The sequence below is a fragment of the Emys orbicularis genome, chromosome 3, assembly GCF_028017835.1.
Source record: "Emys orbicularis isolate rEmyOrb1 chromosome 3, rEmyOrb1.hap1, whole genome shotgun sequence".
In the NCBI taxonomy this organism is placed as follows: Eukaryota; Metazoa; Chordata; order Testudines; family Emydidae; genus Emys; species Emys orbicularis.
Window position 1 is genome coordinate 102,601,670 of NC_088685.1, and position 25,991 is coordinate 102,627,660.

Here is a 25,991-nt window from a genome sequence, read left to right on the forward strand (position 1 = left end):
GTTAACATTGATAACCAATTGATTGAATGTACATACGATGACAGAACAGTAATGTCCACAAATGTGGTTGTTGATATACCTCTATCTATAGCCTGACTCTGGAAGCATTTTCTTTGTTAGATATTGTCCTTTACTCCACACCATTTGAAGGGGCCTGATGTAGAACTTACATATGCAAATTGCCTGTTGACTGATGTTCGCTGCCAGTAGCATGAGACAAGAGTATAGGCTTTCCCCTGACTGCACACTTGTAGTGAATGTATGAAATTAGTATTGGTTTCTATCATCTTGATGTCTCTGTTGCTGAATATATTCCCTCATATCACTGTTGCTCTGGGTAATACATGTAACATGATAGAGAGCTCAAGTGGTTTCAGTGTTGTTTTTAGGTGCTTGTTGCTGCTTATAACAGCAGTTATTTTTGGCAGCCAGAAATGCCTGTAAATCCCCTCTATTGTTTTATGCTTTCTGTAATTAAGATTTATTTTGGCACACAATTGTGTTTGTACATAACCTAGCACATTGTAGGTACTGCCAGAAACCATAAATCTATCAAATGTAAAGAAACCTATGAGAACAAATGTGCCATTAAGTGAATTTCCTACGGTACATTTAGTACACTAACACTAAGCAGGTTGCATGTCTAAACTTACACCTTGTGCTTGTGCTCTATTGGCAATAGCCCAAACACATGATTGTAAATGTAGACTAGCAAGAGAAAATAGTGTAAGCTATTGTAGATCAGGGCTTTTTTATTTTTGTGTCTTGATTTGTGCCACGTACATTATCAACACGTAGCATAATAATCCTGTGTACATCAAATATATTTATTGAGGGCAGAAGTCCTGACCAGGATTGTTGGAATATTGTAGCTGTTTGTTTTCAGGGTTACTTAGTTAAGATTATGGGGATATGATTTTACATGATTTCTGCTACATTGTAAGGTGAGTTTCTGATGTTGTCAATTTATCATTAGTGTACCATGGTGACAAGTTATAGGAAATTATTAAACTCAAATTTGTCACCAGACAGACCCCATTCAATCCCATGAATGTAATTGAAATATTTTATATCGTATCAACAACATTTGAATTTGCTACAGCATTATAACAGTAAGCATATGTCTGGCAGCAAGGTTCTAAATCCAAGTGACCTAGAGGCAAAAATTCAGAAAAAAGCACGCCTAATATAGATTTTCTGTTTGAGTCAGTTGATTTTTTAATTATTCCACAACAAACTATTAGAACACATTTAGCACCATATAATTATCTACCAGGAACCACAGTGTAATTATGCCTAAAATGTGATGACAGGAGGGTAAGAAATAATTTTATTCTTTCTAGTTTTATTCTGTCATTTTAGAATTTCTGAGCTAAACACAAAGTAGCTATTGAGAATTTACTTTTGAGTCACTCTAGTCGACATCTGAGGCTTGACTGTATAAAGGAGTGAGTGTCCTCAGTCTCTGGCATGACTGGTTCCTAAAAACCAGATGCCTTTAAACTGTGCTACTTGTAGTCTATTAATGGAAGTGAAACTGTCATGATTGGTTAAATCACATAGACTACTATAACAGTTGTATTCAAGGAAGGTAGACTTTGATTTTTGAAGACTCAGTGTCTGACTCTCATCTCACTTTTACCAGCATAAATCAGGAGTGAGTCCAGCAAGTGTTAAAACCAGTGTAAGTGAGATCAGAATCAGTCTTTTGGTTATTACAGGCATCCTAAATGAATTGATTAGAAGGATCTGTTACATCGTTGACAGTATCTAGGGTGACCAGACAGTAAATGTGAAAAATTGGGACGGGGGTGGGGGGTAATAGAAGCCTACATAAGAAAAAGACCCAAAAATCGGGACTGTCCCTATAAAATCAGGACATCTGGTCACCCTAGCAGTATCTGTAATGTTACTGCATGTTTTGTCTCTTCTACAAGTACATGTTTTGATGAAATACTAAATATATTGTAGAAAAGGTAATGCACTATTTGGTACAACGTTATGAATTTTAATCTCATTAAATCATCACTAGTACCACTGAAACAATAAACATACAGACCTGTAGGCTTAACAGACTTTGGATGAGACTCATTGGTGTCAATAGGTAGTGTTCTGACCACCGGAGGGAGCCTATATTCCATGAATAGAGCAAGCATTCTTTAGTTCAGAGGTTCTCAACCTTTTTTTTTCCTGAGGGCCCCCTCACCATGCTATAAAAACTCCACGGCCTGCCAGTGCCATAACTGTTTTTCTGCATATAAAAGCCAGGACCAGCATTAGGGTGTAGCAAGCAGGGCAATTGCCCAGGGCCCCACAACACAGGGGTCCCCACAAAGCTAAGTTGTTCAGGCTTCAGCCCCAGGTGGCAGGGCTGGGAGCCTTGGGCTTCAGCCCCACACAGTGGGGCTTCAGCTTTCTGCCCTGGGTCCCAGCAAGTCTAACTCTGACCCTGCTTGGCGGCCCCTCTGAAACCTGCTCACGGCCCCTCAGGGGGGCCCGGACCCCTCATTGAGAACCACTGCTTTAGTTAATATGACTGTATCCAAGGATGAAGAATATTCATGAAAAGCAGACTATTCTACTGTGTATTTAACTTCTTTAACAAAAAAAATAAGTAGAATTTCTCTGCATTGTGAATCTCTCTGAAAGCCAGGCACCTACCAAGATAATTCTTTGTATGTGATGTAAGAGTGAGCGAGCCTGGGTAGGAACATCGAATGAATACAGTTCTGATGTTTGCTTTTTTCTGGAAAGCATTCCAGATTATTTATCATGTTCTACCCTCATAAATTCTGACCTTACAAATAGATGTTTTAGCATGGACTTCTGAGCCCATCAGATTATGGCTATAGACTGTAATGGTGGTGCTCCCTTATTAGCAGGGCTCTTTGTACAGCCTGCTTATATTTGTCAGGAATAAGACCCTGCAGCTGCACCTGCCTCGTCTCCGGACAGCCTGATGAATACAGCTGGGCTGCATCCGGTAGACCCCCTGACAGAATGCCTGCCTGATTGGCTGAGGAAGCTGGTAAGCCCAGCAGCAGCACCAGTTTGCTGGCTGCTCAAAGCATTCACCCATGGCTGCAATAACGCCTGTGCCTGCCTGTTCCCAGCCTTGCTCCCACCCTCCACCCAGCCTTCCTCTGCTTTTCCTAACTCCAGGTAACCTGGCTCTGACCCTTGGCTTTGGCATCTGGCCCCCGACTCTGGTTCTGACCCTATGCTGGCTATAGATGCCTGCTCTAATCACTAGGCATCACTGCCCACATCCTGGTCTGATGCTGTTGAACAAAGTTGTGCATATTCAGGCTTCAATTTTTTACGAGCAGATGGTATCCAGGACTAAGAGAATATATTTATTAAATAGCTGCTAACGGTAGTATGGTATATTGGTAATTATTTAAAATGTTAATGATGGTAGTTGGAAAAAGTTATTACAATAAAATTTTACTTTACATGTCTGTGAAGTATTTTATTGTTTAAGAACACTATCAATTTCAATTATCCTTTATTCCTACCTTCTTAAGGACCAGATTCGGATACCTTGACTCATGTTCTGTAGACAATATTTATGTTCCATTTTTGGCTTGGACAGTGACAATCAAGTCACTTTCACTTGTGTTTGTCAATTTGACTTTCAGGTTCTTAAAGCTACAACATGTGGGTTTCATAGATTCACAGGAATTGGGGTCAGAAGGGACCGTTATGCTCATCATCCAGTGTTCTCTTGTATAACACAGGCCAAAAAACCTCACTACAGGCATACGGTTATAAATTAGAATTGTTTTCATTAAAAATCTTATTTAAAATATGGAAACATTTCTTTTGATTTTAAGTCTTACTCATTTTATTTGTATTTAATTTATACAAAGCCAGCATCTATTTAAATTTTGAACTGATTTTCAGTTCAGTATTTAAGCATCTAAACTTCACATTTTACTGATATGAGGTGCTAGCCTCAAATAATGTAAAGTTGAGAGACCTCAAAGGATTTTATGTTAAATATTTATTTCATGCCATTGTGGTCCTTTATTCTTCAATAAGTTTTGATGCGGCTGATTAAGTGTTTTAATATATTAATGACTGTAATGGAAGGGAACACACAATAAAAAGATCACACAGGCATACAGCCTACTCTGATAACTGACAAGAGTGGATGCCTAATAAATCATTTAGTTATTGTATACTTTTATAGAATGCCTTAGCTTAAAAGCTATTGTAATTTTAATGGAGATGCGACTAATTTTATACAGAATGAACAGAAATCTGCTAGTCCTCTCCCCTGTTATATACAATGTATACAAAGTGTGCTGCTGTGATTTTATGGGGGTTTTCTCTGCTTTTGGTCCATATGCTGTTATGTAAGGGTCACAGGTGTGCTGGTAGCAAAATGATAATCTAAGCTATGCAGCCCAGGATCTTGGCCTATCCATAGCAAGCAAATGAAACTGATTTAAGATTGAAAAGAAATGGCAGCGTGCTCGTCATAAGATTTCAAATATATAATTACATACAGAGGCAAATACATCCATATTGTATCCATTGGTGAAAATAAAAAGCAGCAAACTCCCATTTTTGTTCAGATGGTTGGAGGAGCCAAGATGTCTGCTTATTGTTTACATTTCCTTTGTGTCCATTCAAGAGAAGGTTGATTGTCCGAGACCTAGCTTTAGCTGGTGCCTCTGATGCTATTCAGTTCCCTCCACACAGCCTCTTTTAATCTTTGTTCTAAACAACACCTCCATTCATTTCTGTCCTCCTCCACTGGTAGAGGCTGAAAATCGTGCTAAACTGTTTCATGGCTTTTGTCAATATCATAAATTTTCCCTAGGGCCTAGCACAACACAAACAAGTTTTACTTTTTACATTTAGTCTAATCAGTATTTAAACTTGTGTCTCCAGCGTTAGACTACCAAATCTACTGCACTAGTGAACTCTACTTCCTAACAGAATATTTGTGTCTGCTTTACAGACACTTACACATATTCAGTCTCTGCTGCAGATAGCTTACAGTTTTCACAGACAATGCACAAATGCAAAAAGGACTTGTGGGGAAAGAGGGGCAGATTGGGATGCAACAAAAGATATTTGACCGAATGGTGATGTTCAGTTTGAGGTGTTAGTCACATGATATTGTAGGGAGTGAAATATTTTCTAAAGATTTTCATATGTCTAGATTAATACTTTTGTTACGGGAGGACTAGGCCTTTTGGAGGAAATATCTTTGAAGGAGACACTTTAAGGAGGAGAAATTGAAGGCCTGGTGGACTGGGTCATGGGTGTCAGGAGTAGGGTGACCAGATAAGTGTAAAAAGCAGGACATTTTTTTCAGGGGTGGTGGGTATAGTTGCACATATAAGACAAAGCCTGTAATATTGGGATGACTGGTCACCCTAGTCAGGAGTAAGGGATTTCATGGAAGAGTGGAAGGACAGAACAGATAGGATGGTTAATTGTGTGGCTTGGCAGAGCAAAGAGGGCAAGGAGGGAAATGGAAAGAAATGAAACAGAGAAATACGTGGGAGCTAGTTTGTACAAGATCTTGCAGATGAAGATAAGACCTTAAATTTGATATGGAAGACAACAGGAAGGCAGTGTCTGGACTTCGAAGGAGGCTGAATGAAATCACAGTAGTGCTTCTGTGACACTCTTCAGGTGTACCCAGGATTGTGAGGCACCTCACCACTACCTGCCCTTAGCATTAAATAGTCTTGTTGTCCGTGCTTGCTGTAGAATAGCGCCCTGATACCAACAGCCTGTGGCAGCACAAGCGCTACCTTCCAGGCTTCCGCAGGCCTTGCTCTCTTTGTACAGGTAGCAACAGGCACAAACCAAACCTGCAGATCCGCGGAGTGTTCCCTATAGTGTCCAGGCCCTTAACCACTGAACAGTCTGACAGACATGCTAGGCCTGCTATTCCCAAAGGAATAGTACACACCAGCTTGTAAGATTCAACCCAGGATCACCACTTTGCTTAACACAACAGCACAGAGATATATTTATAGTGAAAACAAGAATAAGTTTATCATCAAAGATGGGAGACACAGGAGACAGTAAGCATATTGGAAACAAATGGTTAGGTATAAAACAATCATAATGTGCTTTTTAAAGGCTGAACTTAACTAACAGGTTAACCTGTCTAAAGAATCAGGGGGTAGCCGTGTTAGTCTGTATCTACAAAAACAACAAGGAGTCTGGTGGCACCTTAAAGACTAACAGATTTATTTGGGCATAAGCTTTCGTGGGTAAAAACCTCACTTCTTCAGATGCATAGAGTGAAAGTTACAGATGCAGGCATTATATACTGACGCATGGAGAGCAGGGAGTTACTTCGCAAGTGGAGAACCAGTGTTGACAGGGCCAATTCAATCAGGGTGGATGTAGTCCACTCCCAATAATAGATGAGGAGGTGTCAATTCCAGGAGAGGAAAAGCTGCTTCTGTAATGTGTCTGTACAGCAGACAGGAGAGATCAAGAATGAGCTCTCAAACCTGGAGACTCTCATACAATACCAACCTTCCACACAAACTTCCACGTGGCTGGACTTTACAAAAATGAGACAAGCCATTTACAATGCAAACTTCACTTCTCTACAGAGGAAAAAGGACAGTAAGCTATCTAAACTCCTACCTGCCACAGGGGGCTACAACAGTGGTACCCTCAACTCATCTAACAACATTGTCAATCTTTCCAACCACACACTTAGCCCAGCAGAAGAGTCTGTCCTATCTCGGGGACTCTCTTTCTGTCCCACCATCCCCACGAACACGATACAGTTCTGCGGTGATCTGGAAGTCTACTTTCGTCGTCTCCGACTCAAGGAATATTTTCAACGCACCACTGAACAGTGCACTGACCCACAGGAACCCTCCTACCAACACTACAAGAAGAAGAACTCTGCATGGACTCCTCCTGACGGTCGAAATGACAGACTGGACCTCTACATAGAGTGCTTCCACAGATGTGCACAGGCTGAAATTGTGGACAAACAACATCACTTGTCCCATAACCTCAGCCGTACGGAACGCAATGCCATCCACAGCCTCAGAAACAACTCTGACATTATCATCAAAGGAGCTGACAAAGGAGGTGCTGTAGTCATAATGAACAGGTCGGATTATGAACAGGAGGCTGCCAGGCAACTCTCCAAGACCACATTCTACAGGCCACTATCCTCTGATCCCACTGAGGAATACCAAAAGAAACTACACCATCTGCTCAAGAAATTCCCAGCTACAGTACGGGAACAAATCTACATGGACACACACCCAGAACCCCGACCAGGGGTATTCTATCTGCTACCCAAGATCCATAAACCCGGAAACCCTGGACGCCCCATCATCTCAGGCATTGGCACTCTTACAGCAGGATTATCTGGCTATTTGGACTCTCTCCTCAGACCCTACGCTACCAGCACTCCCAGCTATCTTCGAGACACCACCGACTTCCTGAGGAAACTACAATGCATTGGTGTTCTTCCTGAAAACACCATCCTGGCCACCATGGATGTAGAAGCACTTTACACCAATATTCCACACAAGGATGGACTACAAGCTGTCAGGAACAGTATCCCTGATGAGGCCACAGCACGCCTGGTGGCTGAGCTTTGTGACTTTGTCCTCACCCACAACCACTTCAGATTTGGGGACAACTTATACCTTCAAGTCAGTGGCACTGCTATTGGGTACCCGCATGGCCCCACAGTATGCCAACATTTTTATGGCTGACTTAGAACAACGCTTCCTCAGCTCTCATCCCCTAGTGCCCCTCCTCTACTTGCGCTATATTGATGACATCTTCATCATATGGACCCACGGAAAGGAGGCCCTTGAAGAATTCCACCTGGACTTCAACGATTTCCACCCCACCATCAACCTCAGCCTGGACCAGTCCACACAAGAGATCCACTTCCTGGACACTACAGTGCAAATAAGTGATGGTCACATAAACACCACCCTATACCGGAAACCTACTGACCGCTATACGTACCTACATGCCTCCAGCTTCCATCCAAGACACATCACATGATCCATTGTCTACAGCCAAGCCCTAAGATACAACTGAATTTGCTCCAACCCCTCAGACAGAGGCAGACACCTACAAGATCTTTATCAAGCATTCTTAAAACTACAATACCCACCTGGGGAAGTGAGGAAACAGGACAGGCCCAACAAGGACAATAACAGAACACCACTGGCCATCACATACAGCCCCCAGGTAAAACCTCTCCAGTGCATTATCCACGATCTACAACCTATCCTGGAAAATGATCCCTCACTCTCACAGACCTTGGGAGGCAGGCCAGTCCTCGCTTACAGACAACCCCCCAACCTGAAGCAAATACTCACCAGCAACTACACACCACACCACAGAAACACCAACCCAGGAACCAATCCCTGTAGCAAACCTCGTTGCCTACTCTGTCCCCATATCTACTCTGGTGACACCATCAGAGGACCCAACCACATCAGCCACACCATCAAGGGCTCATTCACCTGCACATCTACTAATGTTATATATGCCATCATGTGCCAGCAATGCCCCTCTGCCATGTACATTGGCCAAACCGGACAGTCCCTCCGCAAAAGAATAAATGGACACAAATCGGACATCAGGAATGGTAACATACAAAAGCCAGTAAGTGAACACTTCAATCTCCCTGGTCATTCTATTACAGATTTAAAAGTCACTATCATTGAACAAAAAAACTTCAGAAACAGACTTCAAAGAGAAACAGCAGAACTAAAATTCATTTGCAAATTTAACATCATTAATCTGGGCTTGAATAGGGACTGGGAGTGGCTGGCTCATTACAGAAGCAGCTTTTCCTCTCCTGGAATTGACACCTCCTCATCCATTATTGGGAGTGGACTACATCCACCCTGATTGAATTGGCCCTGTCAACACTGGTTCTCCACTTGCGAAGTAACTCCCTGCTCTCCATGTGTCAGTATATAATGCCTGCATCTGTAACTTTCACTCTATGCATCTGAAGAAGTGAGGTTTTTACCCACGAAAGCTTTTGCCCAAATAAATCTGTTAGTATTTAAGGTGCCACCAGACTCCTTGTTGTTTCTGTCTAAAGAAGTTTCTCTCACCCAAAGTCCTCTGCAGCATTTTCAGCGAAGTTTGGCTGAGACCCTGCTTTAATGACTGCAAATGTGCTGTCCATTTACTTGCAGCTGTAGGATGAAGGGGCATCTTTGCCTTTACTGTTCATTGTCTTTACTCATAGGCAGGATAACCCCCTGTGGCTTATTTTTCCCCCCTGTATGCTCTTTTCCCATTGTTTTTATATCTTTAGCATTTGACTTCGTATGTAAGTGGACAAATACATTGTGTTAGCTTACAATGTTTAATTTACATCACAGCCAGAGACACATTTCTTACCTTCTATCTAGAGGAATTAGTCTAAGGCATGACACCTTTTAGTGACCTGCTTTTAACTTATATGCTTAAGAACATAATTTTCTGGTAACTCCTGGCATACCACATGTACATACCGTTAACAATGATATTGATAACCAGTGTGACACTAACTTTCATTTGAGACCTCAAGTGAAAGTCTTTGGTGAAATAGTATGTACATACGAGAGTCAGGAAATACCTGTAACCCCTCTGCACCCCCTTACCAGTTGGCATTAAGAGTTTCTTGGGTCTCAAATCAAGATAGAATATTTTTGTGTATGTATTTTGGACAGATTGTTGCTGGTGGTGGGACAAGAGACTAGGAACCCAGAGATGAGGATGTTAATAGACAAAGGTAAGAAATGACCAGGTCCTAGTCAAGTGCTTTTGTAATGAGTGGAAACAAATTTTGGAGAGGATGTAGAGGAGAGGAAGAATGCAGGTTTTAGTGACAGTTTCAATGAGAGGGGAGGAGGTGAGAAAGGAGTAAAAGATGATGCACAGGTTGCTAGTGAACAATGGTAATGAGAAAAGACAAAAGAGAGGAGAGTTTAAGAAGACAAATGGGTTCACTTTTAGCCATGTTAATATTGATCTGATGGAGGGTCATCTATGAAAAGGAGGCTGAGAGCCAATCGGAGATGTCACTATTCAGCGTGGAGGAACACATCAGGGTAGAAAGGTAGATCTTCGAGTTATCAGCATAGTGCTAGTAGTTGGAGTTGTACATCAGAATCAGATCATCCAGGTATAGAGGAGCCCTGATTGATGCTGAGATGGCAGGAGTAGGGAGAACAAGAGAAACCTCCAAAGGAGAAACTAAAGGAGCAGTTAGAGAGGTAGGAATAGAACCATGAGAGAAACACATTGAGTATATTAAGGCTAGAAAAGGAGAATTTCTAAGGAGGTTGTGATAAACCATGTATTGGGCTGGTGGGAGAGGGAGCAGTACACATGATAAATCTTGATTTTTAGTAAGTCTTTTGACACAGTCCCACATGACTCATAAGCAAACTAGGGAAATGTGGTCTATATGAAATTACTATAAGGTGGGTATCCACAAATGGTTTAAAGATCATACTCAAAGAGTAGTTATCAATGGTTCACTGTCAAATTGGAAGGACATATCTAGTGGGGTCCTGCAGGGGTCAGTCCTGGGTCCAATACTAGTCAATATTTTCATTAGTGATTTGGATAATGGAGTGAAGAGTACACTTATAAAATTTGCAGATGACACCAACCTGGGAGGGGTTGCAAATGCTTTGGAGGACAGGATTAGAATTCAAAATGACGTGACAAATTAGAGAATTGGTATGAAATCAACAAGATGAAATTCCACAAAGACAAATGCAAAATACTTTATTTAGGAAGGGAAAAAAATCAAATGCACAATTACAAAATGAGGAGTAACTGTCTAGATGGTAGTAGTGCTGAAAAGGATCTGGGGGTTATAATGGATCACAAATGCAATATGAGTCAACAGTGTGATGCAGTTACGAAAAAAGAAGGCTAATATTCTAGGGTGTTTTACATACAACACTCGTGGTAAGGCAGAGGAGGTAATTTTCTTGCTCAGCAATGGTGAGACCTCGCCTGGAGTATTGTGTACAATTCTGGGACAACACTTTAGGAACGATCTGGACAAATTGGAGAAAGTCCAGAAGCAAACAAGCAAAATGACAAAAGGTTTAGAAAACCTGATCTCCAAGGAAAGGTTAAAAAAAAACTGGGCATGTTTAGCCTTGAGAAAAGAAGACAGAGGGGACCTGATAACAGTCTTTGAATATATTAAGGACTGTTCTAAAGAGGGTGGTGATCCACTGGTCTCCAAGTCCCCTGAAGGTAGGACAAGAAGAAATGGGCTTAATCTACAGCAAGAGAGATTTAGGTTAGATATTAGGAATAACTTTCTAAGAATAATTAAACTTTGGAATAGGCTTTCAAGGGAGGTTGTGAAATCCCCATCATGGACACTTTTAAGCACAAGGGGAACAAACATCTGTCAGAGATGTTCTAGGTTTACTAGGTCCTGCCTTATCACAGAGGGTTAGACTTTGTGACCTCTCAAGGTCCCTTCCAGCCCTATGTTTCTGGTTCTATGCAGAAGAGGACAGGAAGATGAGGATATAGGAGATACTTTGCAGCTTGCCTAGAAAGACTGGTAAAGGCTGCTTGAGCGGGGTAGGCAGGGGCTCAAGGAGGGGGGTAGAATAGAGGAATTTGACTGCAGTCAGCCTGGCAGCAGTAGTCTGCATGTGCAGAAAACAGAGAGGGAACATGGATAAGAGTTGTTCTTGGCTCTTCAGTGATTAACAAGGTCCAGTCAATGTAATCTTGTTTAAAAGTCTTTCATGTTACGCTGTGTGTTCAGGTATGGTAATGATATCGATACTAAAAGGCAGTCTTTAAATGAGGGATTACAAGTCATTTTCTTCTCATCCTTAATAATGAGATTTAAATGTATTCAGTTTATTTCATGGTGTTTTATCTTTATACCTATAGCATTCATTCATTGCCAGTTTAATCCTCACTCATAATTATATGTCTGAGAAGAAAAAAATAGTATTCTAGCTATTTGCTTGCCCAACTCTCTAATTCTGCATTGTTTAACCTCTCCTTCAAGATAACTGATTCAGGGATAGCTTAGATTGTAAGCTTCTCTCTCTGTTTATACAGCACCAGGACAATGGGGCCTTGATCCTGATTAAGACCACTGGGCACTACTATAATACAAATCACCTTGATAGATCAGTCCATCAGCCCTCATAGAGAGAGCACCAATCACAACACGTCATTCATGTTGTTCTAGCCAGTCCTTCAGCCACCCACTGGCCAGGCTATTAGTGGCACTGGACACCCAATCGGTATAGCGCACCGCAACCCAGAATCCCTGAGCGATCCGCCAGCCTCAGCCTCCCAAGCAGCTGGGATTACAGGTGCACACCACCTCACCCAACATAATACAAATTAGGGTGTGTCTGCTCCCCTCGTTTCCCCACAGAGCTCCCATTATTGAGCTCCAGATTTGTTCTTGAAATGCTGCACATGGAAAGCTGGATAGACTTCTGAAAACATGGGGACTGGTCTCACCCCTTCAAATAAATTATCTCTTACATTTTACTGGGACCTAGTGAACAACTGTAGCTATGACAAATGCATACTTAAGTGGAACAATGACGATCTAATTTTTGCTGATTAGGAAAGATTGTCCTGATGTAAAAGTAACACCCATTATACATTGCTTAGGCCAGAAGCCGAGTGGAAGACAGACACAAGTTCTGGGATAAAGTTGGCCTCAACTTTTTATTAGTAAATTCAGCCTAACTCCAGGCAAGGAATTCTTGCCAAACCTGAACGCCAATGTGCATTGGTAACCCACATGGCAGTACACTCCCTGAGTTGTAAACAGTGAATGCCAGCAGATTTATGTCCCTTGACATATGCACACAGAGAGGTTACTTGGTGCAGCTTCTTCCTAGATCAGGCTTTATGAACAAGAACATCTGTTTATACACCCATATGAATACCTGAACTGCACACAACTTGCACCACAGGTATTTGGGATTGCTATACCCTGTACCCTTAACAAAGGTGAAAAACCCCTATAGGCAAAACCCAACACCATCAAACCAAGTTACAGTGGAAAAGCCTAGAAATAAATTGCTTTTTAACCTCTGTTCATGTATGGGCATGATGTAAAGACAACCGTACACAGGAGAAGTGCTACACATGGGTGGAGAAAACAAGATGTTCCTTCTTCAATGGAGAGATCAAAAACAAGGCGAGTTTCAGATGAGGCAACCCCCTTTTTACTCTCCGAAGAGGACACTGTTCAGTAAGTCTTTGAGCAGGACAGCAAGAGTCACCCTTTAGATCAGATCCCTTCCTTCAGCCCCAGAATGAATAGGGTGGCCCTGATAGGCAGCTTGACACTGTGATTATACATTCCAGAGCATTAATTTGATTGCAAAAGAAGGCTTACCCAGTACAATAAACTATAATGTATATATGTAGTTGTGATATAGACACAGAAATATTAGCAACTAAAATCATTAGCTTAGGCTTCTTAGGTATTGTTATTACTATTATTTACATTATTGCAGCAGCCAGAGGCCCACAGAGAGTTTCAGGCCCCTTTGTGGTAGGTGCTGTACATGCAAATAGTAAGGAACAGTCCCTACCCTGAAGAGCTTACAGTCAAAATAGATACACAGTGGAGAGAAAACAGGTGCAGAGGAGAACTGACTTGCCCAAAGTTATGCAGCAGTTCAATGACAGCTGGCAATAGAACCCCAGTTTCCCATACCCTACTTGCTGGACAACACTACCTCTTGGCAATTAAATTCATGTACATAAAATACAGAATAATCTTTGTGGACTGCTGAAAAATAGGGCCCGGTGCTACACTGCCTTACACACTATGTAGCCCCACTGAAGTCAGGACAGAATGTGACTCCCTAGTGCAGTTTTCACAAATTTCATGTTTGGTCCAATTCCCTACTCAGGGAAAACTAAGGGCAGATCCTCAGCTGGAGCAAACTGCCCCCTTATGAAGTCAATGTGAATTGTGCCTGAGTAAGGGGTGCAAGAATTGGCCCTTACAGCTTTTCAAGTGCCTTTCCTGTAGCAGCAGGAGACTGCCCGAACAGTTCCTCCTCAACCAACACTTCCACTAAGTGATACCTGGCAAAATATGTTGAAAGGCTGTCAAAAGGTACAAGGTCTACAAATTACGTATTTTAAGAGGTGGGTTCACTTTGAAGTGGCATTAGAAAAATCAGAATGCATTGACATGTTCAACCTCCTATCATTTCTTTTCATTTTATAAGTGTAAGATATGCGATTCTATAAGATTTGTGTGTCATTTAATAAAAAAATTACTGTTTCTAGCTTTGCCTTTTTAAAAATTGAAGCTACATTGTGAACAGGTTGCCGAGATAACAGAACAGCAGAGGAAAATGCACATACCATTCACAATCCATGCGTAGGTATTTCTAATGCAAGCTGGAAAATGGAAATAGCTATTTGTGTTACAGTTTATGGCTCAATGTCAAATTCACCATATGAATCACTATTGATTTAGCTATTCCATTTTTGGGTCCTTCCACATGCAATTATTTTGAGCAACTTTCCCCATAAATAGGTTTGAAATGTGATATAGCAAAAGTTATGTAATGGATGCAGCTGCATCTAATGTAAGTGATCCAAGTGACATGGGGTAATTTGAACATTATGAAAATAAAGTACAAAATACTTAAGAGAATGTCAAATTGCATGAAAGATAAGTTTTCCAATATCTTAAGAACTGCTCCAAAAATGAGTGCTAGGAAGCAATTTTTTTAAAAAGGGCAAACTTGGATCTTACTTGTTAGACTGAGGGCATAGCAATATTGATTTATGAACTCAAATGCAAGGTACTCATTTAGCACTGCACATGGGGGATTGTACTACTAGTAATCCTGCCACTGGCTTTCTACTCTCTCCCAAATCAAATGCATACCTCTTATTCAAGTCCCTCCACAAACTCTCCTACCTTTGGGCTGTTGAGTCATTTTACACTCTCTTTGCTTATCACCAGCTTTCCACCTGGCTGTCCCCCTTTTGTGTCCTTCTCTCACATGCCTCCTACACTTGCAACTCCCTTTCTGACCCCATTTGCCATGCCTCCCTCCCCCTATGCCTTTAAATGTCTTCTCAAAACCCACTTCAAGTAGGTGTATAACCAATAACCTAATAACATTTAAAAAAATCAATTTGCAAACTAAGAAAGTTTTGTTATATTCAAGACTCATGCATTAGCCTCCCATGTGTTCTCAATCACACTGTCCTTTCCCTCTTCTATTACTTGAGTCATTATCTCCTCCTGCGTGTTCTCATCTTCATTTTAAATTGTAATAGCTTTGAAGCAGGGAATCTTGCTTTATTTCTTCTGTAAAGGACAACACACACAGTGGGGATGCTATATAGAAGTAACAAATAATAATGATAAAATATGGAGCCCTGCATCTGTAGTATTGGTTGAAGCAGTTGGAAATCACTGGGGCACACAGCTCCTCCTTCCTCTGGCACTTGGAATTACCCCCAGCAGTGGGCAGTCTGTGGGAGTGATAGAGGCACACACATACACTCAATTGAATATAAACAAATAACACAAGTATGTAGGGATAAAATTAGGAAGCCAAGGCATAAAACGAGATCAAACTAGCTAGAGACATAAAGGGTAACAAGAAAACATTCTACAAATACATTAGAAGCAAGAGGAAGACCAAGGGCAGGGTAGGCCCATTACTCAATGAGGGGGGCAAAATAATAACAGAAAATGTGGAAATGGCAGAGGTGCTTAATGACTTCTTTGTTTTGGTTTTCACCAAGAATGTTGGTAATGACTGGACGTCTAACATAGTGAATGCCAGTGAAAATGAGGTAGGATCAGAGGCTAAAATAGGGAAAGAACAAGTTAAAAATTACTTGGGCAAATTAGATGTCTTCAAGTCACCAGGGCCTGATGAAATGCATCTTAGAATACTCAAAGAGCTGACTGAGGAGATATCTGAGCCATTAGCGATTATCTTTGAAAAGTCATGGAAGATGGGAGAGATTCCAGAAGACTGGAAAAGGGCAAATATTATGCCAATCTATAAAAAGGGAAATCAGGACAACCCGGAGAATTACAGACCAGTCAGCTTAACTTCTGTACCTGGAAAGATAACACTGCTCTACAGCCAAAATGCTTCTGAAATAAATGTAGTCAAACTTTACTAATTCTGGGTCACTGAGAACGAAAATGATGCTTAAAATTGTTGATTGGCTCTAGTTTTCAAGATATGCTATTGGGTCAGTATATACGACCCTCGACTTGGGAATGGCGGAGGATAACTGAGTTATAAAGGGAAGGGATCTCAATTTAAACCAGAAATGACTAAAATACATCTTTGACTGGATCTATGAATAAATCTATGACTGGGTTTGGACAGTACTTGCTTTTTAGGCAAAACAATGAATGATGCAATCTGAAGCTGGTATTGCATCATACATGATATGAATTGCATCATATTATTCCTAGAAGTCATGGATGATGCAATCATAACGAAGCTTACATCACTCTGCTGAACAAATTGCCCTATATCAGCTCTAGAAATCATACAGTGTCGTGCTCTCTTATTTGTCAGGGGTTGATTTTGCAAAGGGACACATTTCTGTTTAGCCAAAGTGAGCAGAGATGCCTCGTACTTGTCTGAACAGTGCAGATAACTTCTGCTATGTTTGTGGTGAAGTGACTTTTGCATCACAAAAGTGCAGTATAACCACTATGGTTAAGAAAGCCTATCACCTTTATTTTGGCTGCAAAATTGGAGATCAGGACAAGAGGTGGGCCCCACACATATGCTGCAACACTTGTGCAACAAATCTTCGCCAGTGGTTGAACAGGAAAAGGAAATCTATGCCTTTTGCAGTGCCAATGATTTGGAGAGAGCCAACAGATCATACCAGCAATTGTTACTTCTGCATGGTGCCTCCAGTTGGGAATACAAGAGACAAGCCAAGAAGCGCCGAGTAGACACTGAATAGGACTAAACTATGTACATAATAGTTTTTTGCCTTTTGTTTCATAATAAATTTTATTTATATAACCCTTTTGCTGATTTTTAAAGTGTTACATAAACAGGACAGGTGAAATATTATCATGTAAAGCAACCATAAACACAGGAAAAGACCTAGGTTTACAATTTATGATTAAAACTCTATCTACACAATATACATAGACATAAAATGTAAAAACTTAAATATCTTAGAAACAGTAGCCAATCAGTTGTTTTAATTGTCATATTTGAATTCAGCACATCAAAATACATAATAAATAGCACATTTTATCTCTGAAGCAGACGACTTCTCAAAAATTGTAGACCAGTGTAATGGAGCAAATAATTAAGCAATCAAATTGCAAAGATCTAGAAAATAACAAGGTGATAAGTAACAGAGGGTCCTGTGGCACCTTTAAGACTAACAGAAGTATTGGGAGCATAAGCTTTCGTGGGTAAGAACCTCACTTCTTCAGATGCATCTTGCAATACTTCTGTTAGTCTGAATCTGTAAAAAGCAACAGAGGGTCCTGTGGCACATTTAAGACTAACACGGCTACCCCTCTGATACTTGAAGGTGATAAGTAACAGCATGGATTTGTCAAGAACAAATCTTGTCAAACCAACCTGATAGCTTTCTTTGACAGGGTAAGAAGCCTTGTGGGTAGGGGGAAACGGTAGATGTCTTGACTCTAGTAAGGCTTTTGATACTGTCTTGCATGACCTTCTCATAAACAAACTAGGGAGATGCAACCTAGATACAGCTACTATAAGGTGGGTGCATAACTGGTTGAAAACCATTCCAGAGAGTAATCATCATTGTTTCACAGTCATGCTGGAAGGGTATAATGAGTGGGGTCCCTCAGGGATCAGTTCTGGGTCTGGTTCTGTTCAATATCTTCATCAATGATTTAGATCGGGGTCGGCAACCTTCGGCACGCGGCCCATTAGGGTAATCCGCTGGCAGGCTGTGAGACATTTTGTTTACATTGACCGTCCGCAGGCATGGCCCCCTGCAGCTCCCACTGGCCACAGTTTGCCATTCCCAGCCAATGGGAGCTGCGGGAATGGCGAACCATGGCCAGTGGGAGCTGCGGAGGGCCATGCCTGCGGACGGTCAATGTAAGCCAAATGTCTTGCGGCCCGCAAGTGGATTACCCTGATGGACCACGTGCTGAAGGTTGCCGACCCCTGATTTAGATAATGGCATGGAGAGTACACTTATAAGGTTTGCAGATGATACCAAGCTGGGTGGAGTTGCAAGTGCTTTGGAGGATAGGATTATAATTCAAAATGATCTGGATAAACTGGAGAAATGTTCTGAAGTAAATAGGATGAAATTCAATAAGGACAAATACAAAGCACTCCACTTAGGAAGGAACAATCAGTTGCATACATACAAAATGGGAATGACTGTCTAGGAAGGAGAACTGTGGAAAGGGATCTAGGGGTCATAGTAGACCACAAGCTAAATATGATTCAAAGTGTAATACTGTTGCAAAAGAAGAGAACATCATTCTGGGATGTATTAGCAGGAGTGTTGTAAGCAAGACAAGAAGTAATTCTTCCGCTCTACTCCACGCTGATTAGGCCTCAACTGGAGTATTGTGCCCAGTTCTGGGCGGCACATTTCAGGAAAGATGTGGAGAAATTGGAGAAAGTCCAGAGAAGACTAACAAAAATGATTAAAGGTCTAGAAAACGTGACCTCTGAAGGAAGATTGAAAAATTGGGTTTGTTTAGTTTGGAGAAGAGAAGACAGAGGGGACATGATAACAGTTTTCAAGTACATAAAAGGTTGTTACAAGGAGGAGGGAGAAAAATTGTTGTTCTTAACCTCTGAGGATAGGACAAAAAGAAATGGGCTGAAATTGCAGCAGTGGAGGTTTAAGTTGTACATTAGGTAAAACTTCCTAACTGTCAGGGTGGTTAAGCACTGGAATAAATTGCCTGTGGCAGTTGTGGAATCTCCATCATTGGGGATTTTTAAGAGCAGTTTAGACAAACACCTGTCAGGGATGGTCTAGATAATACTTAGTCCTGCCATGAGTGCACAGGACTGGACTAGATGACGTCCTGAGATCCCTTCCAGTCCTGTGATTCTATGAATTCCTTGGAAACTTAAAATTGCTATCTCCTCTCACTAAAATGATACATTTTTGTCCATTACGCATAGTACTTTGTTTTTAAAATTAAGAAAGAGTGTGTTTTGAAAAACTTCCTCTCCTGTAAAGTTAGAGATGATGCAACAGAGATGTACAGGTCACAGTTGGCAGAGAACAAAGAGACATGGGCCATGGATGCCCTAAGGGCACTTACAATCTAGGACCCCAGTTCTTCCACCTATGCTCACGTTGAGTAGCACCATACTCCATGAATAGTCAGTCCTATTGAAATCAATGGGACTGCAATCAGATCTGTACAGGTGGACCCGTGTGCTGGCACTGGGGCTCAGTATGGGTGCAGGGATCCACTCATGAAAATCTTGACTGCCGGATTTGAACCTAAAGTCCTTCCCGGTGTAAGTATGGGTGGCAAAGCAGAGCCCTAAGCAGACAAACAAAACGATGCAGTGCACTGGGCTGAGACAAAGCATCAGAGGCTGGTGCAGAGTTGTTTGTTTGGATAAGAATAATCCTTCTTTGTTGTGAGGACGAGGGTTGATAAATACACAAAACAATACAAATCGAACACCCATGAGACTGTAACATGGATTTGTTACAGAGCAAGGCAGATTTTTTTTAAATAAATGTAACACCACTTCTTTATTCAGCAGATTATTTAACCTATCAACCACAAAGAATAAACTGGAGGATACTGTACTTGGAAACCCGTGAATAGGAGTTACCAATTGCATTGTTTTGAACATGCATATCTAACTTGTTTTTAATAGTCTGTTTTTGATGTGCTAATCTGCTGTTCACTGACATTTGCCTGGACAGCTGTATAATCTTTGGCATCATTCTTCAAATGAATGTTCCACAAAGACATACAAAACATTGTTTCAAATGTAGAAATAGGTAAAACATATTGACAAATATCTGGCACTTTAAACAGAGCAAACAGTGACAAACTCAAACATGCAAACAAATCTCACACTGAATATGTCCATATCATTAGAATGCACCTGCTACCATAACTAAATAGTACAGCCTATTTACATTAACATTAGCTTAACAACTAGAAACTCTAATATTGATGCTGCTGTATTACTTCATCTCCAGCTGCTGTATTAATACCAAAATATTTTCAAATAACTTGCTTTTACGTTCTAAAGGGCCAAAATTCAGCCTAGTTGTAACTTCAATAAGATTGTTAATTTGGCGCTTTAATAGAAAAACTCTTGACATAAAGCCAGGTTCCCAAACCTTGTTATAGCATTCCTTCTCTAAATACAGGAAAAATATTGCAGTCTTCCATGTATAAATTGAATTGGATGAAGGACCATGAAGGAAGGAAAATAAATGTGCATTTTAGAGTATATTTTAAACCAATGGATACACCTACCCTACTAGTTTCCCTATTTCAGGATTAAATTCACCCCCATGCAGAAAGCCAACCTCAAGTGAGGTGTAAGTGGTTCACAGACCCTATGCTGGTCCTCTGCACAGGGCACCTTTATGGGGTTAATTTTTGCTTTGGTGTGTTTATGTAGAATTCAGCCTATTGAATATTTGCTACCTGTGTTAAATATCCGATTCCGGGCTGCAGCTAAAATGAATAAGTATTTATACTGCCCACCACCACATGCATTTTGTCTGGACTCTCCCTTGGCAGAGAAGAGAAAAAATATTTATACCAAGCTCTTATATAGCACTCATCAGTAGATCTCAATGTGCCTTCCAAAAGGACAAGCAGACGTTCTCAGGGGGGAAGAAGCTTCTCGTGACCTAACCTTATTTCTCCCCAAGAATAGTGAGGCGCTTCAAGGGGAGCCCATTGTTGCATGAAGCCCAGTGGGTCTGGAAGGTGGAGAAAAGGAAAGGCAGCTTATATAATTTTAGCATGTATTATTTTATTTATGGTAGTACGTGGACGCGTAAACCAAGAGCAGTGCCCTTTGGGTTAGGTAATGTACACATGGACAGAGAGACAGTCCCTGCCTTTAAGAGCTTAAAGTCAAAATAGACAAGACAAAGGATAGGAGGGGAGACAGAAGCATAGAGAGGAGCAGTGACTTGCCCAACGGCCTGCAGCAGGTTGGTGGCAGAGCTGGGAATAGAACCCAGGAGTATTAATTAATTAATAGAACTTCTGGAGTTTGTTAGTTACTTTTGGCTACTACAAAAATAGGGCTGGATCCTGCTCCCATTGAAGTCAATGGGAGTTTTGCCATTGACTTCAGTGGGAGTAGATTCCAGTCTACAGAGATTTGTGGGGTTTTAGTCCTGCAAGTAAATAAAGCCACCATCATGTTTAGAATGCGCACAACATATTCTCTCTTTTCTGTTATAAAATGTTATTCTCTATGGAGAAAACCTTCAGTCCTGTTTCTTGCCAGAATAGCCAGGTTGGGCACTGAGGAGAAAATGAAGAGTGATTCCTTTCCATAGACTGTGAATCCTCTCCACAGAGCCACTCTTCAACCAGTGTTACAGCCTTGAGGATTTAATAGGACAGGTCACAGAACCCAGATGTGCCCTCTCTGCAGGTATGGGAGGATCTACATAGGAGCGTATCTTTCAGTCCACCGTGCCCTTCCTATCCTTATTGCCTTGGTATGCAGGAAACTACCCTAGAATTCATCTGCACACAGTGCAGGGGGATCACCCCCCCCAACCAATCCTCTTCACTCCCTCATACCAGTTCCACCACCAGAACCCTTGATGGCCACAGAAACAAGCATAGGATTGACCCCCTACGTATTCTTTAAATAAGTGCAATTACTGTAGTTTATTTTCTGTTTTAAAAAGCTGAAACCACTCAAAAGTAACCCCAAAACAAACCCGTGTGTGTGGGCACACAGAAACATGCAATAAGTGAACACATTTTGGTAAGGATTTGTTATTGCATATAGGCCTTATACTACAAACACTTAAGCATGTGCATAACTCAGTACTTGAATAGTCTTGTTGAACTCAAATTGACATATCATGAAACATGTGCATAAGTGATTCCAGGCTCAGGACCTATATTTTAAATATATGGCCAAGTGACAACTACTTACAGGTAGGTGTTCTTTTAGTAAACTGAAAAAAAAAAAAAAAAAAAAACATGGTAGAGAAAAATCCTCTGGATTTTAAAAACAGTATAATGGTATCTTTAATAATTTAAGTTTATTTTAAAAATACACTATGTAATTATACCTTAGAAACCTAAATAAAATTAGTTTCCTAACTAATGTTATGAATAGGCTAGTTTTTAGTTTTAGTTATGTATTTTTACGGAGTGCGCTTGGGGGAAATATTCACTTAAAGGATATGAAAAATAAATGTGGAGTTATTCCTTTTCAAATCCAGAGGATTTTCTCTACAACATACTGTAACCACAGCTTTAAATTAGACCAATTTTAAGCTCAAAGCTTTAGATCTTGATTCTACGAAGGCTTAGGCACATGCTTAACTTTACATACTGTGTGAGTCATCCCACTGAAAACACTAAGAGCTTGTCTACAGACACAAATACTCAGGAAAGTTAAGGCAAATCAATTAAAGGTGGGAAGTCAAGGAACATATATTAAAGCTCATTTAACCCCAAACCTCTCCTCCCCCACTGACTCCATATGTGGATGCTCTCATTCAGGAGTAAAGTGACCTTAATTTGCTGTAACTTAATACTCATACTTTAACCTGTTTAGTCTATTTATAAAAACAGAATAGTCAGGAAACAAGTTTTAGTTTTCTAAGGTATAATTTCAGAGAGTATTTAAAAAAAAACTATGACCAAGGAGGATTAAGACCACCCTACTCCTAAGTGAGAGCATCCACATGGGAGATTAACATTCTTTAACTTATGCACATTGATTTCACATGTTTAGTTGATCCACCTTAACTTTCCTGAATGTTCCAGTATAGACATGCCCTAGTATGCACAGTTGCAAACACCCTATGTAGTGTTCAAGCTGGCTAACTCTAGATAGTATCTGGTCTAATGGGGTGCAAGATCACTATTGTAGATTTCATTAGTGTCGATTGTAGTTGTGGTGATTTAACTTCCAGTAAGTTGAACATTTATATTGTTCTAGGTAGATGGGCTGGGAGGGAGTAAGAGAGGTCAATATAGAAGCTTTGCCTAGCCTTGGATGTAGGCAAATAGCCACATGAAAAAGAAAAGTTCCAGTCTTCTCAGTCAGTTGAACTGCACATTCCACTTTATACAGGTGTCAGAAAGGCAACAGATAGACGTTTGCTTTTTATTTATTTTTAACTAACTGTGGAGCACTGGTGAAGAACATCACATTTGATCTATTCTCAATCTTTGCCCTTCACAATTAGGCCAAATTTGGTGATTATTAAGCAAAAATTCCCTTGGCCTGAAATGGTCATTCAAGTAAGGATCATAGAATTTGACACAGAATAGCTTTTCTTTGTCTAATGCATTTCATTATCCATAACTATTCTTTTGTCATTTGCAATTGTGTCAGTCATTGCAGTCCCTGAACAATTTAAATGTAAAGGTACTATTGTGGTCGGAGTAACAGATTTTAGACTGGATATTGATTGGTTTAAATAGATTGCCAATGATTTATTTTTAAATGAAGTAACTTGTGTCTCAGATCAGCTGCAATTATCAGATTGATCTGTTCAGATATAACATGCAACTTTGAAGGAAACTAGAAAACTGCCTTTCCCTTCTTATTGATTATCTTCACTTTTCACATGGGATGGATGTGACTCGTATTACAGTTGAAAGCACATTTTTAAGCATCCACAGTACTTGATATCTTAGGGCCTCTGCATTTTTCATTCTCCAGAGACCATGAAGAAGATATTTCAAGAAAAGGGCATCTTGGCAGGAGAAAACAGAGCTTTTAAACCTCACTTGACCTTCATGAAGCTGTCAAAATCACCAGAGCTACGTAAGCAGGTAAGCTCAAATTTGATGCAGCATGACAGCAGCCATCCAAAAAGTTTATTTTAGAGAGTAAATGGTAAGCACACCAGTTTTACTTTAGCCATATTCTAGAGCAGTCAAGGTTCGACTTCTTTGTAACCAGGTGGACTGGTAAGACTTTAAAATATTAGTCTTTTACGAAAAAAGTTAATATGTAAAATGTTTTGTTCAAAGTTGTACTACAAAATACTTCTCTTGATAGTCTCGATATGGTAACAATTATGGTCTATTTTCTCTTGCAAAAGAATCTAAAGATTACAATTATGTCTAAAGTATTGTTCCAGTGTACCTTAAATAAAGATTTTTGAATTATACGGAAATTAACTGTCCAGCATGTCGGACTACTGACTCTGGAATGAAGAGCATTTATAATAATATGAGTTGATAGATCATATCTTTCAGGCTGCCTTTTTTGGGGGACTGGGGGAGGTCCTCCTGTTTTTCTTGCAACTGCATTATCCTCTCCCAGAAAAGAAAACAGAAAAGGCAAGCAACTTTCTGCGTGAACCAAAGGACAGTAATTGAGGATCAGCCATAAGGGCAAGATATTTTAACTCCATATTCTTTGCTAAAAATGTTTAATTATGTATGCTGATGTGAACAGATGCAGAGGAGAGCTCTCCAAAATATTTGCTCTTTATCTCAGCTTTTGGTAGTGTAAATGAGGTATTCATTTGTTCATTGCAAGTTATTTATTAATCTATATAGTGTTATCCAATACTCTGAAGTCGAGCTAGTTCAACAGATCAAAACCATATCTGACTTTCATTCTTTTTGTACTTTTGAACTAACTTCCTCTCCTCCCCCTTATAAACTTCATTGTCTCTGAAGCGTACAAAAAAAAAAAAGGGGGGGGGGGGAAGGGTGCTGTTTCAATAAACGTGGGATGAAATCCTGATCTCACTGAAGTCAATGACAAAACTCCTATTGACTTCAACTGAGCCAGGATTTCCTCTAGGATATTTTAAAAGTGCTAAGTAATAAATATTTGTTTTATTTGAGCTTAACTCAGTTTTTAGAACTCATTCAGTTATACTGAACCAAGTGTTACATTTTTTTTCCCTTTGGTGAGCTGGGGAAACAATTGCTTCACTGCAGAAACAATATGAACTGTTTAGGTCAGTTGATTTTATAAAAAATACTTTGTAGTAAATGTGCTTAGAATACAAATTTTAGCAATGTTTGTCCCATCTTTTGAGGTGGTCTTTGATAAGAAAAGTCAGGAGTTTTCATTATAGTTGCGATTGTCTTCTAAACCTGGTAAAATAATTACTGTCTGTCTGAAGTTTAGCTTATAATAGATGGACTTGTCTGAGGAGACATCTGGAAAGTCAGTTACATTTTATGGGGGACTGGAGGTATGTAAGCATTGCAACATCAGGGTGCCAACTTCAGCAACAGATGCTCTGTTTAGCATAAATAAAGAAGATTCCAAGCAATCCAATTATAGCAATACGTATGTGAAACAATATAAAGGTGTGGAATTCTTGAGGTACAACTTTCCCCATTAGACCATAGTTTGTTTGTATGGTCCTCCTATTGAGGTCCTGATTAATCAAAACACTTAAAGGACATGCTTAAATTCTTTGTTATATCATGGGGCAAGCCCCCAGTTGTATCTAAGATAAAAAGGTTGTTTTTCTTTCTTTTTCCCATCTCCTGTTTATCATATGAAAAAAGTGGAAGCTTTAACCTAACTTTGTTTTTAATAGTAGATTGTGGCAGAATGGCTTTGTTTCACTTGGTCGTTGAACCATACTACTTTATTTAAGCTTTTAAAAACTTTTATGTAGTATCAGGACACACATTGTGTGCGCTGGGTGTTATATAAGCAAAAATATTACCATGTTTGTCTTCCATTTTTTGGAAAATATAGACAAGGGATAAAATTAATTAAATTTACAAGGTTATTATTTATCATGGGGTACAGGTAATGTACTGAGAAAGACTT

General features: G+C 40.2%; 1 protein-coding gene across 1 annotated transcript in view; it reads left to right on the top strand.

Annotated features, from left to right (window-relative positions):
- AKAP7 (A-kinase anchoring protein 7) overlaps positions 1 to 25,991 on the top strand; it is a 166,905-nt gene that overhangs the window by 45,878 nt on the left and 95,036 nt on the right. The window contains exon 6 of the mRNA XM_065401184.1: positions 23,901 to 24,013. Coding sequence (XP_065257256.1) covers positions 23,901 to 24,013 — 113 coding nt within the window. The remainder of the gene's footprint in view (positions 1 to 23,900; positions 24,014 to 25,991) is intronic.